A 15502-nucleotide genomic window follows, 5' to 3' on the forward strand; every position below is an offset into this window, starting at 1 on the left:
TGAGGAGGTGCTGCTGTCCGAGAGGCGCCTCAAAGAGGAGGACATCGAGGACCCCCTGGCTGCCCCGCCTCAGGACCCTCCTGGCTCTGAGCGCAGCGCCGCAGGAAGTGACCTCAGCCAGAGCAGCGTCAGCGAACAGGAGCAGGACTTCGTCTCCAGCGTGGTCCCCCAGCGCCGGAGAGCCCAGGTGAGCTGGGCTGACCTGCCCAGACACACAGACGGAGACAGGAAGCAGAGCGAGCAGCGACAGATTGACGAGCCAGAGGAGAGGAAGAGAGCAGGAGGAGATGATGCGTCTCCTGAGAACAGACCTGTGGAGGAGGCCACAGCAAAGCTGAACGAGTGTAGCGTGTCAGAGAGAGTCCATCCCACCTCTGACCTGCCTGTAAACTCACACACTGAACCCTCAGCTGGAAGCAAACAGGCTCCAAACCTGGTGGCTCTCAGCATCACCCAGGTGGGGATGAGCCAGAGAGGAGCAGCCGGGCTGCGGGGTCTCCTGAACACCCACACTGGAGACGCCAATCCTGACTCGGTGCGGCTCAATCTGCTGGCGTGCCTGAAGAGGACGCTAAAGGAGTGGTGCACAGACGACACTCTGAGCTTCCTGTACGGAGCCGACCATTCTCTGGGATCCCCGTTCGCCAACGTAAAGGAAACGCAGGAAGAGGAGCTGGACGAAGATGACCTCGAGGACGACGACAACGTGACGGAGCCAGGCGCCGAAGAGCAGGACAGGGGGCGATGGGCTGCAGCTCCGGACTACGAGACGCTGCGGAAGGAGACCGAGCGGCTGCAGCTCAGAGTCACAGAGTTTTACAGAGGGACGTGGATTCTGCCTGAGGAGGAGGAGATGAAGCCCAGCAAGGTGAGAGGAGGAACACAGACGGCCCGGTGGAACTTTGTGTCATTCTGTATAAACTGGGGATGCACTGACCCACTTTTTTCACTTCTGATACAGAAAACAATATCTGAGGCTTAGTATGCAAATCTCGAAAAAAAGTCAGATTTCCATAATACTCATCTTTAAAAAATATGCAAAAAAATCTATCTTTCATAATTTTGTCATTCAGAAATAATTCATGTAATTTCAATAGACCTAAAACAGTCTATGGAGTCTCCTATGTGTCCCCCACTCTGCTCCTTCAGAAAAAATGTGATACCTGTCATGGTAACAACAAATTGTCTAGTTATTGTGATAAATATTGTTGTTTTGAGACCATTTTCAAGCCATCTACTGGTAAAGGCAGTGTGATGCAAAAACTTTCTCAAAGGGTAGATAAGGTAATTTTATTTATATAGCACAACTTCAGGAACTAAAAGATCAATAAACTTTCAATTCTAATGAATATCTAACACTGGAACTGAACGACATTTTAAATATCCAAAATGAATAAACAAAACAACAGAAACAACAAATAAAATGAATTATTAAGTTTCTGTAAACAAATAGGACTAGTTGAGACCAAACTGAAGACTTCTGGTTTTTGGTAGAAAGAGAGAAAAGAGAAAAATGATCAATTTTAAAAATGGAAATTATTGATCTTGTTTTAATTTATCATTTTTGATTTATTGCTTATTGCAACAGGCCTGTATGTATGTTTTATGTGGTGAGTGTGTGCATATCTGATTGAACTGAGTGCTATATGTTGTGTGTTGTGCAGGAGACAGAATCAAAGGATCCAGTTTTGCCACTGATTGATTCCCAGGCTCAGAACCTCATCCAGAAACGGATTACAGTGGAGAAACTCAGCAGCTGGTACGTGTGTGTGTGTGTGTGTGCGCGCGCGCGCGCGCGTGTGTGTGTATGTATCTATGTGTTATCACAACTGTATTCTATGAACATGATCTTTTTTTTATATGTTGTTTATTAGTTTTAACCTCATAATGTCTTGCACAGTCTCAGGAACGTCGTAGGTCCGGTGGGCCTCACCATGAGTGACATCTCCACAGACCTGAACAACCTGGTCAGGACTTTCAGGTCAGACCACCACACACACTCATACACACTTCTCCTGACAGGGCTTCAGTTTCCCTTCATGTAGTTAAGTTTCAGTTTTAGAACAAACACACATATTAGGAGATTATTCACAAAGAGTTTGCCTTCAATCCAGTTTTGATCCATCTGAGTATGTCAGATTTTGAGCTTATCAGAGGTCATTCAGAGCTCTAAAAAGCCTAATGGAAAGCATAAGCTAAGAACAATGACTCATCCAGTGTGACGTCTTTATTCTTCTGTCTGCAGAGACATGAAATAAACCAGCATCACATTATTCTGATTAATGAAGAACATACAGGAGTTTGATTATAGGGATAATCATGCAGCTGAATTATGGAATCAACTGGTTACTTAATTCAGTTCCACATTATTGGATTAATTTATTGAACTTTGCTACCCTCTACTGGTAAGATAGAGGCATGGCAGGACACTTGGTTTAAATGGGTAACTTGACTTTATAGCATACCATGTTGTTACCCTTTCTTCTTTAGGAACTTAAAATTCAAGAAATGTCACTGTTTTCTGAAAACACAAGTGATTACATCTATTTGTTTTATTAATTTATTTCTTGTGTTGTGGTAAAACTGCGACAGTCCAGTTCAGTAAAACTGAACTGTTGGTTTAAAAAGGCATAATTGTGTCCAATCGTTCTCACATTCTGTTGTGCTCTTTATTATTATTATTATTATTATTATTATTACTATTAGCTAATTAGGTGATATCTAAAGCCAACTGGTGACACTGGATTTTATTTATGGTATCAGAGTAGACAGAGTTGAAAATGCATGTGACACTGATTTCTATTTGTGTATCATTTTCCTTCCACTCAACACCTATGTGCTTGCTTGTGTTGGTCTCTCGCATAAAATCTCAATAAAATGCAGAAACTTTTCTGATTTTCACCTGTTCAAATGTTAAAGAGTTCAATGGATGTGAATACTTTGGCAAGAAATGGTCTATTTAAAGTTAACCAAGCAGAGCAAGCACTTCCAGAGTTCAGCTTCCTGCAGGAAGTCCAGCTGTCAAAAACTCAACAGCAGGGTGTTTGGTAGTGTTCATCAGGATTTTTTTTTCTCTCTGTTTGCAGAAAGTCACATTCAAGCTGCAGTATGTAACTTTTATAAGCAATATATTTTTTCCATATTTGTTAAAACTGTCACCAGATAATCTGTGAAAGGTTCAATCTTCTCCACATCCTCCTTGAGCTACTACTGCCGTCTGAAGAAATGCACCGCTGCACCAAAACAACCAATCAGAGCCAGGAGGAGGAGCTTGGCGCTGTCAATCAGTGTTTTCTGATGGTTGTTAATGGTCAACAAATATGTAAAAACATGTTTTTTGTAAAAGTTACATACTACAGCTTTAAGGTACAATGTGACGAATGTCTTAAAACAGCTGCTCTGACCTGGACAGAGTGTGTTTCTGCTGCATCATGTTTTTAACCTGATCTTATAGTTTCTTCTGCTTCTTTATGTTTCTGTCTCCAGGTTCAGCAACACCAACATCATCCACAAAACCCCAGAGTGGACACTGATAGCCGTGGTGCTTCTGCATCTGTGAGTTCACAACACGCTGCTTCTCATTTCATTTTACCCAAGACGCTCCGAGCTGGAGCATTGTTTTGGCCATGCCATATGGTACATAGGTGTGTGTGTGTGTGTGTGTGTGTGTGTGTGTGTATGTGCGCGAGCGCGTGAACAGTTCCGTGCTGCTCCCGTCTGAGTACACACAGCCTTATCTCGGCCTGATTGCCTTGTCTCCGGATCCGTGATCCACCACAGAAGGCACACTTTTGTCAAACGAAACACACACACCTAAACACAGCACACACTCCTCAGGCCCGGCCGGTCTGGGAAAAGTCTCACCTGATCCTGATTTATGGCTGCCTCAGTGGTCCAGCTCTGTTTGCTCAGTGCTTACCTTCAGGGTAAGCCCTGTTGAGACCAACCGTAGTGTGATATGCACGGCGTGTCGGCCCTGCTGGAGAAAGGAGCCGCTAACACCGGAAAACTTCTTGAATAGGGCCTCAGCTAACAGTGATTACACATCCATTATTCTGACGATTAATCAGTTAATCAGCAGAGAAATTAGGCTCATTTAGCAATTTGTTATGAAATCACATAAGTCTTTTCATACATTATTAAAAATGCATTAAAAAATGCAATTAAACAAGTAATTCAGTTAATTTTTTTAAACAAGAATGTAATTATTTTATTGCCTAACATGCAGTCCTTTGAACTCTTCATCATTTGTAGCAAAAGATAAATCTGCAGCTAAAACATCCTCTCAACATCAACATGTGAAAAGCTCAGACCTTTCTGCTTGACTTAACATCAATAAAGCACAGTACAGTTTTTTTTTTAGATTAACCTATTAATAATTGGAATAATTGGCTGAATAACAATAGATTTTTATTTATTTATTTTTTTGTACAGTTTTGGTTTAATTTCCGCTCTGTTCTTTTTTCAGTGAATTACCTTCTTGTTTTTTGAGTCTGCATATTCCACTTAACGATTAATCGATTGCTAAATTAGTTGCTGATTATTTCTGTAATCAATTCATCATGATTAATCATATTAATCATTTCAGCCCTTATCTTGAATTGGATGAATTTGGGTGTTCCAGCGTTTTGAAGGACACCTGTGTTATTAACTTTATGCATATATAAACCTCTGGTTTGGTTAGAGCTGATTCTCATTTTTCTTCTACCATTCACGGCTTTTTAAAGTGCAGTTCCACTAAAACAATGAATCGCCTGACCCCATCATGTGACTTTTCTCCTGTGTATCTCAGATTGAAGTGGCTATTGACTCATAAAGAGCCTCTATATTAAAACGCCGTTCACCAAACGTGGCTGGGCCGTCCCGTGTCGCCATGGTGCTCTATGATTTCATCGGTTCCCATTGAACTCGTTTTTCACTCCATTCCTCCATCATGAATAATTTGTTGTGCTGTCTTATCTGTCCACTGCGTGGCAGCTGTGGAGCTCGTCTGGCCTCTATTGTTTGGGCCAGCTGAATAATAGATACCCGCCTCCCCCCCGTAGCTGCAACACTAGACCCTGAGTTGAACCGGAGATTAACCGGCAGAGCCGCTTCAGTCCTGGAGAGATGACAGGAAGGACAGGTAGGGCGGAGGGGGCGGAGCTAAGGAACAAGACTTCAAGGGGAAGGATTTGATGATTTCCATTTTGTCATTTTAAAAATACAATCTTTCATGTATTTTAGGGGTATTCGATATGGACTTTAAGTTTTATCACAATATTTTGTGGTAATATGATCATAACAATAAAAGTGACGATAAGAATTATTTATTACGTCTTTTTTAGTAACTGTGACTGCATGGCGAAGCAATCAGAGCTCCATAAACACAAGTACTGCTTTTAAAAAAATATATGTAATGCTATCCTTTAGGACAACAGTCGCATAAAGAAGAGTGATTTGTATCCACTAAGCTCCACACTGTAACTGTATTTAAAATCTTTTTCTTTTCTTTTAATTGATACTTAGTGGAGAAATTAGTGAAACTAATAATCCCAACAATACCAACAGTTTTGGGAGAGGTTAAAGATCATTAACAGGAATTTGTCATGACAAAATTCTTATCATAACAACAAATTTATCACAATAAATGATAAACGATAATAAATGCTCATACCTTTGCTGTATATCTAAAAGTTGCAGGAATGCAGTCTGAGACCACAGGGTTAGAGTAAACAACTGCTTTATTCAGACTCCGTTTCTGTGTGACGTTCCCACAGCGTCCACTGATCTTCTCTGTTATTTCTACAGATGCACTGATTGGAGATTATGTAGCCGATTTTTCAGTTTAATTATAAGCTAGACCCACTGCTCCCCCTTTCTATTGCCCTCGATCTCTTTAAGAACTTCAGTCATTTTATCTTCCTAGCTTTCCTTCCATAAAAGCTCATATTTATTTACACTGGAAGGAGAGGTGACGTCACACAGTGTGTGTGATAGAGAAGTTGTTCTGAAACAGGTTTTTACTACTTTAAAACAGGCAAAAATTCTAATAGATTTTACAATCTGAAGCTGTACTTTCTATCTGGTATAATCCGTTAGCATAGCGACGTGCCATGAGGTCCCACGGTCTGCTGTGTGTGTGTTCTCTCGTCTCCAGGCTGTCCTCCGTGTCTCCGGTGGTGCGGGACGCCCTGGAGGTGTCGGGATCAGTGCAGTATTTGAACACTCTGATGGAGGAACTCGGCCTGCAGCAGCACGACCTTCTCAGTGTGGTTCAGCTCTTCAAATCCTCAACAAACTGATGAAAAGTTGACCTGAAGATGTATTGTAAATATTTTTAATCAGATTAAAAACCGATCATTTAAAGAAATGATGATTGTGTGTGTGTTTTGTGAGAATTTCATTTTTACCAAATAAAAAAAGTCAAAGTGCAGACTGCAGCCTTCATGCACAGATTATTTAATTTCCACCAATGGCAGAAATTTGTGAAAAAATAAAAAATAAAAAAATAGGTGTAGAAGTGCACAGATATGAAATTTGGGCCAATACCAATATCTGATATTAATATTGCGGTTATGGCCAATAACCAATAGTTACTCATTTTGTATGCATTATAAACATATTTCAGTATGAGAGGTAAAAACAAAAACACACCTGACATTTCTTCTCTGTTAAAACACGACCAGTTTTCTCTCTTTCTGCAGGTGTAGGAGCGGACTGCTGACGTGTTCTCTCCATCCTTCTTTCCCTTTAAACATTTTCTCTACGATTCTTCTTTTCTTTTCTGTCGTTTTGTCCATAACATTTGGAATAAACCCATGAAGCAAGTTTTGTAAATGTATGCAAAATAGTGCATTATAGCAACATCCATAATCTTCCACTTCTGAAAGTAAATCTGTTGGCCTCATGTATGTTGACAGCAGGTGTAACATTAATTGTGACGTTGATGAAAAATAAGCATTTAACAGTTTTTCTCGGTTTTTAAAATTTTTTTACACTGAATAAATGAAGCTAATAAAAAGTCCGATCTATTTAAAGGTTTTTCGACGTGTCTTCTCGTATGTGATGCGAAGCCGGATTATGTGCACAATCTGTGGCCAGCTATGTGCAAATCACATCCTTGAGGCTTCAATATTTAACCAAGGCAGAGGCAACTAAAAATCACACCCAGCTTTTCCCCAGTGAAAGCAGCATGTCCACACGGCCACTTATTGCTGCAGTTAGAGGCTCTGCTACTGTAATAAAAGTTGCTCAAATCCTGCAGACTTCCTTTACGTTGCCTTTTATGGCCTCCCCCTCCCCTCCAATGTCATTTGTTATATGGGGACTTGAATGATTGCTTTGCCTGAGAATATTTATTTTTGGCCAGATGGCGCACGCTGCGAAACGTTCCTCTGCTTAAATATGTGATACGAGCTCTGAGCTGCCATGCAGATTGGGGGTTTGTGATTGACGGTCTGCATGACTTCACATAGAGCTTCTTGTTTTTCTTGACGCTCAAAAAAATCAGCAGAGCGACGCAGAGGGGAGCACAGCAGTGATACTCTCAGGTGGTTCCAGTGTGAATTGGGCCCACCCTTCTGCCCCTCCAGATATGCAGTGATGTGAAAAGATAACTTAAGAGTTCACATAAATGTTTGAAATCATCAGATTTGAAATGCATTTGAATTTTCAATAAATGCAAAATGCAGTTTTTAGATTTTTTTTTTCTAGTACAGATAAAAAAAAACAATCCAAGCCACCCTGCCTGAAACCTGGTAATGATTCTTTTACTTTGATGAAGGGGAATTTTGTCCTGCTCATATTCATAGAATTGTTTTGTTTTTATTCCCCCCCATCCATCAGCTCATTGGTTCTGCAGCATAGTCCAACTATGCTTCTGTTTAGGGTCATGACCTGATGGCAGGAGAAAAAAAAACCTCAGGATTTTAGTTCCATCAGTTAAGACAAGTGGTTCAGGTCCTGGAGAAGCAAAGCAGCCCAAACTATTATCCCACCAACACCGTGTGTGACTGTTGCTATGACGATTTCCTGAAGTGCAGTCTTACTTTAACTCCCGATGGAACGGGACGAACGCCTTCCAAAATCTCAACTGTTGTCATCGATACACAGAACATTTTGATGAGATTTTGGTTTTCATCTGTTTTTAAGTTTCTTTATTCCAGGGCATGAGGTTGTGTTTTGAGATGTTTCACCCTACATCATGGTGTCAGACAGGTTCTGTTTATTATGTGTTTTCCTGCCACATAGTGCAATTTTATGGCATAATCATGTAACTATGGTACCTTCTTCAGTTGTTATAAAACTGCTGCATATCAAATATGACTTTGTAATTGAACACCTTGAAATTGGGCTTCTGTCTCTTTAAGAAACTCCTGCTCTTTCTGACAGGAAGTCATCACAACATGGTTCCTCTATTAACCCTTTTCCATCATTGTTCTGAGTAGCAGCTGCTTTAATGAGCTCATCAGATGCGCAGCTCCACCAGATGTTTGCTAATTGTTGCTGGGGTTACAGCTCATACAAATAATTCTTTATTTTTGTGCCACCCCCCTGAAAGGATGGCACCCCGCGTGGGGAGCCACAGTGGATGTGTGGGGTTAAGAGGGGGAGGAAATCAGCATATGAGACCTTTAAGTTAACATTTAATCCATGTTTATATAAACAAATAGAATACATTTTTATAAAGCTGATCCAAATGTTCAATCTTGGAAATGTATCATTTAGTTCCCTTTTTATAATAATTGTGAAAACAAATGATAAATATCAGTTAAATAGTAAGAAAAAAAAACAGCAGTTCAGAACAGGAAATGAAAACGTCGGCCCATGCTCAGTGGAAATCTGAGGAAATCGGTTCATTTCAGTCCGTGCTGCGTCTCCTTGTGCCTCCTCAGGTCCACCTTCCTCTGGAAGCCTTTCCCGCAGAGGTCGCAGCCAAACGGCTTGAAGCCCGTGTGCTTCCTGCTGTGGGTGATCAGGTTGGAGCTCTGACTGAAAGCCTTCCCGCACACCTGGCACTTGTGTGGCTTCTCACCTGCAGCGGGGAACAAACGGTTGAAACGTTCGGTCACGTTGGAAGGAGGAGATGAATCCCTTCATGTTATTCCCACATATATGTGTATGTACTGTATCACCTGTGTGGATGAAAGTGTGCTTTTTCATGTCGGACTTCTGGTGGAACCTCTTGCCGCAGTACTGGCAGGGATAGGGCCGAGTGTCTGAGTGGATGAGCAGGTGGGTGGAGAGGGTGGAGGAACGCTTAAAGCTCTTCCCGCAAATTTTACAGCTGAAGCTCCTTTCCTGTTCAAAAAATCACGTCACCAATCGTTTAGAGAAATTATATTCTAATTTTCATGACATACAGAGCAAAAAACACCCATCTCAAGTTAAAATGTATATAAAACAAGATATTTTTGCTATAAGTGGAAAAAAATCTGTCAGTGGAAAGGAATTAATGGCTCTTTAAAAAAACTGCTAGATGTTACTGAAAAGTTACTTGAAAGTTAGTTTTGTCTTATTTCAGAGTGTTAAGATATTTACACAGAAACTAAATAGTTGGTAAGATTGAAGTTGGCCTCATCTGTATTTCTGGAGGCAGCCCTACTCAATAAATCTGAATTTAGTCATCAGGTTGCTGATGACTAAATTCAGCAACATGAATGATATATTTGACACAATTATATATTTTTGTGTTATTTTTTTGTCATTTTTGATGATTATGGATTACAGCCAGTACCAATAAAAACATTTTATGAATATGTTATGACATAATCCTGAAGAAGACTGATGACCTGACAGGTGTCCACGACTGTCTTTGACACCACAGGTTAGCCACAAAATATCCACAAACAGCTGTATCTGAGTATTGTCTTGTAAAGTTGAGTGGAAGGAGAAACTTTGGTAGGAAAGGATTTACATGTAAAAGGGACAAACTCCTGTCTTGAGAACATGGTGAGGCTAAATACTTTCAAGGGTTAGTGAAGTTTGTGTGTAGCTGCTCCTGATCCAGAGAGGTGAGAAGCGTCTGAGCCGGATAATAGGAGTAAAGTTTCCATTTTAGAAACCAAAGCTCCAGAGTCTGGGGGAAGAGTCATGAGCAGAAGTAACATGAACAGAATCCATGTTGCTTGAGGTCCAGCTTTTTTGTGTCCAATCATTAGTTATGTTTTTCATCCAATTATCGTGAATTTCAAGGGAACTTTTAAACTAGCAAAAATAAAAAAAAGGAATATAGAAAATGGAAAATCCAAGTTAAGCGTGTTTCCATCCACCGGTTTGGAATGAATCACCGAATAACGTTGATGTGTGTTTGCGTGTGTGTGTGTGTGTGTGAAATTGGAGAAATACTTTTGAATTTTGCTGCTTTCGTCTTTTCAACCTTCTCTAATGAGCGTTTTTTTAAAAATGACGGAACCAGATGGAGATGATTTAGAGAGCCACGTTATCTGAAATTCTAGAGCGCTTCATTCTTCCACCTGCTGACCGACTCTATGGAGATTCTGAGGTTATTTTCCAGCTGGATTTGGTGCCTAATTACTGTCAAAGGCACCAAAAGCTGCTTTAATAAATCTGATGTTGCTGTGATTTGACTAAGTAACAGTAAGATGAAAGATGAGCTCAGAGAGCTGAAGGAGCCATTAGTGCTTCACCTCTATGCCACACCGCATTCCTGCAGGAATTTATGCAAAAGGAGCTCTGACCAATTCCAAATCTTTAGTATTTCTGGTAAGTCCAGATTTATATATACACATTTTTTCCTCCTTTAGAGAAATTAGCTCGGAATTTTATGAACTATAAGCCATAATCATCAAAATTAATTAAAAACACTTCAAATCTGTCACTGTGTCCCATGTTTTTATATACCAGTTGCATGTGTTAAATTGCTGAAATAAATGAACTTTTTGATCATATCTGAATTTACTCCACCGATATGAATTGCTATTTACTAATATATATATATATATATATATATAAAAGTCTTCAGGGCCTTTTGCCTTTTGCGTAAATCCTGACCCGTGGGCCCTCAAAGGCCCCTGAGCATCGTCTTCCTGGATGCTTTCAGACTGAGGTTGGTACCTGGGAGTGAACAGCTCGGTGCTGATCCAGGCTCACTGCGTGTCCGAAGGTTTTCCCGCAGATCCCGCATTCAAAAGGCCGCGTCCCGCTGTGTGAGCGCCGAACATGCACCTCCAGGCCGTGGGGCGTGGAGAAAACCTTTTGGAAATAAAACACAATGAAATTAGAAACGTATGGGGGAATATATATATATATATGTTTAAAATGATAAATATATGTTTTCATTTATTTAAATTAAATGTATAAGAAATGTGCCCATCCCCAGATTAAAACAGGATTTGTCTTTAAAGTAAAGCGCCACCTTGCAGCATTTGATGCACTTGTAGGATCCGTTTTCCTCCAGGTTAGAGTGCAGAAAGACTTCCTCAGATTTGATTTCCTTCTGCTTGGCCTCCGCGTACAGCTCGCCCCCGACCCGCATCCTGTAGATCCCGCGGGCCGCGCACGGGGAATACTCCTGGTAACAGCCGGACCCGAGGCCCCGCTGCGGGTAAACGCGCTCACTGCCGCCGCCACTGCCGCCGCCGTTCTCTGTCCCGTAGATCCCCGCTGCGGGTGAATGGGACCCCCCATGGCCCCGGATATGCCGCTGGCGCTGATAGGGCCCCTGAACCAGATGCCTCAGATCTGCGCCGGAGTACGCCGACCAGGAGTAAGGAAGGAGCGGGATGTTGAAGGGGACGTCCTCCGCTGCGGGTGTGGAGCATTTCTCCGAGTCTAGGGGGCGGAAGGGGGAGAGGGGGTATTTAGGAGATTTAGTTTCAATAACTTGGAGATATACATCATTGTTTCTGACATAAATATTCAAGAATCAGAGTAAATAAGAAATTAGTTTGGTTTAATCATTTTTGTTTTATCATTTGTGCCTCAATCTTTATTAATTGTCGTTTCAAATATAATAATAATAATAATAATAATAATAATAATAATAATAATAATAATAATAATAATAATAATAATAATAATAATAATAATAATAATAATAATAATAATAATAATACAGGTCAGGAAATAAAAACGATTAATACGAATGAAAATATTAGGAACTTATTTGACCAAAACTCGTTCAGTTTCCCGTCGGCAGAAATTCCAACAAACTTTTCAACTTTTCCGGATAAGATGAGTTTGTCGCAGACCTGGTGAGGAGGACGGAGACGGCGGACGCCAGAAATCACAGTCGGAGTGGGGCTCACACACGCTGCCGCCGCAGCTCAGCGGGGAGCTGGAGGACAGCGACCCCCTGGACCGCCGGCTCGACCCCGGGGACTCTCTGCCGGCGCTCAGGTTCTCCTCGGGCTCCAGTTTGGTTGCGAACTCCCCCTGAGACCTGCTGGCTGCTGACAGCGCGGGGAAACGCATCTTTAATGTAGATTTTAAGCATTTTCACTGACGAGCAAAAACAAAACCAAACAAGCAAGCAAACAAAAAGAAAACTCGCTCCTATGCTACAGTTCCCATTGATAATTAAGCAGACATGTACCCACCTGCGCATACGTGTGCCAGGAGAGTGTCCAGCCTGGAGTAGCCATCGTCCGGGCAGCGCGGCTGGTGGTAGCTGTGGGCCCGTTTGCTCTTCACCAGGAAGGACCTCGGCATGGTGCGGGACTCTTGAAGCTCCTCGGCTCTTCCTCTCTCGCCAAGCGGCTCGGAGCGTCTCTCTGGACAGATTGGAACACCACTGCTTGTCAGGCGAGACGGCGTATGGGATTTCTGGCCCCTCATTACGCATGCTCAAAAACAAGCGGTGCAGTTCACCAGATGTCACCAGGGGGCAGGCTGCCAAAAGCGTGGCGGACCCCCTCCTACACACCCCCGATTTCGGCCCCGCTGTCCACCGGGAGTTACATGAGTTATATCCTTTGATACTTTCTGTCATCTATAGATGATGTGTACACTCCGAGGAATTTGAGTTGGACATTATATCGATGAGTGTTTTATTATTTTAATTAGTGGATTAAACAAGCAAACATAGGTTTTTAAAATAGAATATAATATACTTTGTATTCTATATATTTTTGTTTGTAATTAATCTGAATTTTATAGTTTGTAGACAAGAGCAAAGATGGAACTGAATATCCACGTTATGAGGAGGAAATGACATGCGCAGTTCAGATGTAACATGTGTTGTTTTGTTTTTTCAAATGTCCATCAATATGTTTATTGTTGTCCTGCTATAGAGCCCCCTGTTGAACGTCTGTCCCTCACACCAGACCAAGATCACATATTTAAGTTAAAACATTAGCGGAATTTTGCAGTATTTTTTAAGAAATGATAGATAATAAATACAACATAAAGCCTGTTGTCAACATGGTGGTTTAAACAGCCGAATCCTGTTTGGAGAACAAACTAAATGACGAAAATGTTCACAATAAAACATATTAGCAAATACGAGAAGAAATGAAAATAAATAAATAAATAAATAAATAAATAAATCCTTATAAACCGTGTACATATTTTAAGCTGATGTGCTGTTTAATTAATATATTAATATACAGTATTAAACTAATATCTGTTATATTGGAAGTTGAAAGCTAAAACTATTCTGGATCCATCCATCTAATCAGATGGGTTTTTTTGTTTTGTTTTGTTTTTTAATTTTTTATATGGATTCGTGGTTGACCTTACGGCTCGTTTAAAAGGAATCCAAGAAGAATCAGGATGTGGTATTTCTTTATTTCTTTCTCTCTCTCTTTCTTTCTTTCTTTTAAATCAGACCTACAATGAGAGTTCCATCACAACAACACAGAAATAAAACTCCCTAAAATATACATATTTCTGTCTCGTCATAAAAGAACTCCAACGTCTCTAAAAGTGTGTTTGTTGTCGCCGGTCAGGCCGGGCTCGGTTCTGATGGATAATGACCCGACTGTTGGCCCGGCTGAAAAGTGATCCCGTTAATGAGATGCACGACAGCCTGCTGGTGGGGAGCGCGGCTATCGCTTTACAGCCACACTGCTTCAGCTTACCTGCACTGACTTCAGCCTTATTGTTTTACATCATTAAAGCCTGCGCTGCCTTCCCGGGCCGAGCCGGACCGAACCGAGCCGGGCCGGGTTGAGGCCCAGTCAGGCGGTCCGCGGAGCAGGATGGGCAGTTGGTGAGCACAGGTTGAATCACATGAAGACATTTTCAGCAGAAATCTGTCAGACTGTGAATCCAAATCATTGCAAAGCCTCTGGAAACTGTTTAAGGTCAGTTTGAAAAAGCAAAGCAGCATCGATTTTCTTTTTGTGTTTGCTTCAGCTTGTTGTGGGAGCAGAGTTTGTTTGCAGCAGCTGCATCAAGTGAGAGAAGTGCAATCAGAAGGCAGATAGGCATGAAGCTGAAACACATGTCTGATACTCACAGAGCCGTGATACTGCAGCCACCATGTCCCAGTTCTGAGGACACACTCTGTCCTAGTGTGTGTGTGCGTGTGTGTGTGTGTGTGTGTGTGTGTGTGTGTGTGTCTAAATGCTCCCCAAAACTGCAGAAAGTCACCACAAGCTGCTTTCTTCTAAAAGAACCACACTTCACTGACTCTGACGCCTATTTACTCTCTCTCTTTCGCACACATTCTTGTTTTCTCCCCCCCACCCCCCACACTCTCCCTCCCCTCAGAAATGAATTTTCCTGTTAGTCAGCCATGACAGAAACACAGAAACACTGATTCATGCTTTGATAAAAGAAGGCAGTGGAGCTCGAATCGTTCTGCATTTGCATTGAACTGAAATAAATCATGTTGCCTTTTAAAACTGGACTTCCCTCTTTTTTAAGGGGGCTAAAGGGGGAGGGGGGGGGGAGCTTGTATTCCCTGTTTTACACTTCATGCTCAAATTTACAAATAAATTACCCTGTTATTTAACTTTATTTAATGATTCCTTTACTTGACCCCATTTTTTGTTAAAAATAAATAAATAAATAAAAAAATAAAAGAGGAAACAACTGAAAAACTTTTTGCCTGCATTTGAATTTTATGGCCAAACTCACCTCGTCCTCTAATAAGAAGGTCACACTTTTTTTTATCAATCAAAAGACAAACAAGACTAAAAGCTTTGAACACAAACTTCTCCTTCTCCTTCTCCCAGTCTTTCCAAACCCTGTAAGAAAAGGTTTGATGATGCGTTTGAGTGACTATGTGAGTACAGTAAATGTGAGTCTCTGATTATTTTCAGCCCTAACAGGGACAGTGCAGTGTGACAACATGCTAGACCTTGGTTACACACTGACTCAGAACAGGAAACCAAAGGCAGAGTCGATAGGACGCTATCAGTGCTGCCACAGGCTTCTCACTTGTGTCCCCTTCATCCCCCCCCACCCACCCCACCACCCGCCTCCACCACAGGCCTGATTCTCGCTCTCTGAATATTAAAGGGGGTATGTGATTGAAGCAGAGGCCTGGTCGCAGTGATGGCAGCCTGGGAGTGAGTGCAGTGGTGGTATGGCTTTCTGGTTTTTTTATACA

At 41.6% G+C, this 15502-nt stretch overlaps 2 protein-coding genes across 4 annotated transcripts in view; one reads left to right on the forward strand and one right to left on the reverse strand.

Moving 5' to 3' along the window:
- The window catches only part of rpap2 (RNA polymerase II associated protein 2), a 9732-nt gene extending 3380 nt beyond the window's left edge, over positions 1-6352 (forward strand). Inside the window, exons 8-12 of the mRNA XM_007568740.2 lie at positions 5-868; positions 1665-1759; positions 1901-1981; positions 3487-3555; positions 6140-6352. Coding sequence (XP_007568802.1) covers positions 5-868; positions 1665-1759; positions 1901-1981; positions 3487-3555; positions 6140-6284 — 1254 coding nt within the window. The 3' untranslated portion in view covers positions 6285-6352. The remainder of the gene's footprint in view (positions 1-4; positions 869-1664; positions 1760-1900; positions 1982-3486; positions 3556-6139) is intronic.
- Positions 6353-8610: 2258 nt separating this feature from the next.
- gfi1aa (growth factor independent 1A transcription repressor a) lies at positions 8611-14542 on the reverse strand. 3 transcript variants are annotated; one of them, XM_007568743.2, is made up of 7 exons: positions 14405-14542; positions 12543-12716; positions 12195-12395; positions 11360-11775; positions 11059-11196; positions 9117-9282; positions 8611-9016 (listed from the first exon to the last, which is right to left on the reverse strand). In XM_007568743.2, exons 2-7 carry the CDS (start codon positions 12652-12654, stop codon positions 8838-8840), a joined length of 1212 nt encoding a protein of 403 aa, XP_007568805.1. In that variant the 5' UTR covers positions 12655-12716; positions 14405-14542; the 3' UTR covers positions 8611-8837. The 3 variants fall into 3 exon arrangements, with proteins under 3 accessions (XP_007568805.1, XP_016535502.1, XP_016535503.1); XM_016680016.1 differs by lacking the exon at positions 14405-14542 and having other exon boundaries at positions 12543-12864; XM_016680017.1 differs by lacking the exon at positions 14405-14542 and having other exon boundaries at positions 12195-12392; positions 12543-12863.
- Positions 14543-15502: the final 960 nt, after the last annotated feature.

Source organism: Poecilia formosa, unplaced genomic scaffold (genome assembly GCF_000485575.1).
Source record: "Poecilia formosa unplaced genomic scaffold, Poecilia_formosa-5.1.2 Scaffold230, whole genome shotgun sequence".
NCBI classification, from domain to species: domain Eukaryota; kingdom Metazoa; phylum Chordata; class Actinopteri; order Cyprinodontiformes; family Poeciliidae; genus Poecilia; species Poecilia formosa.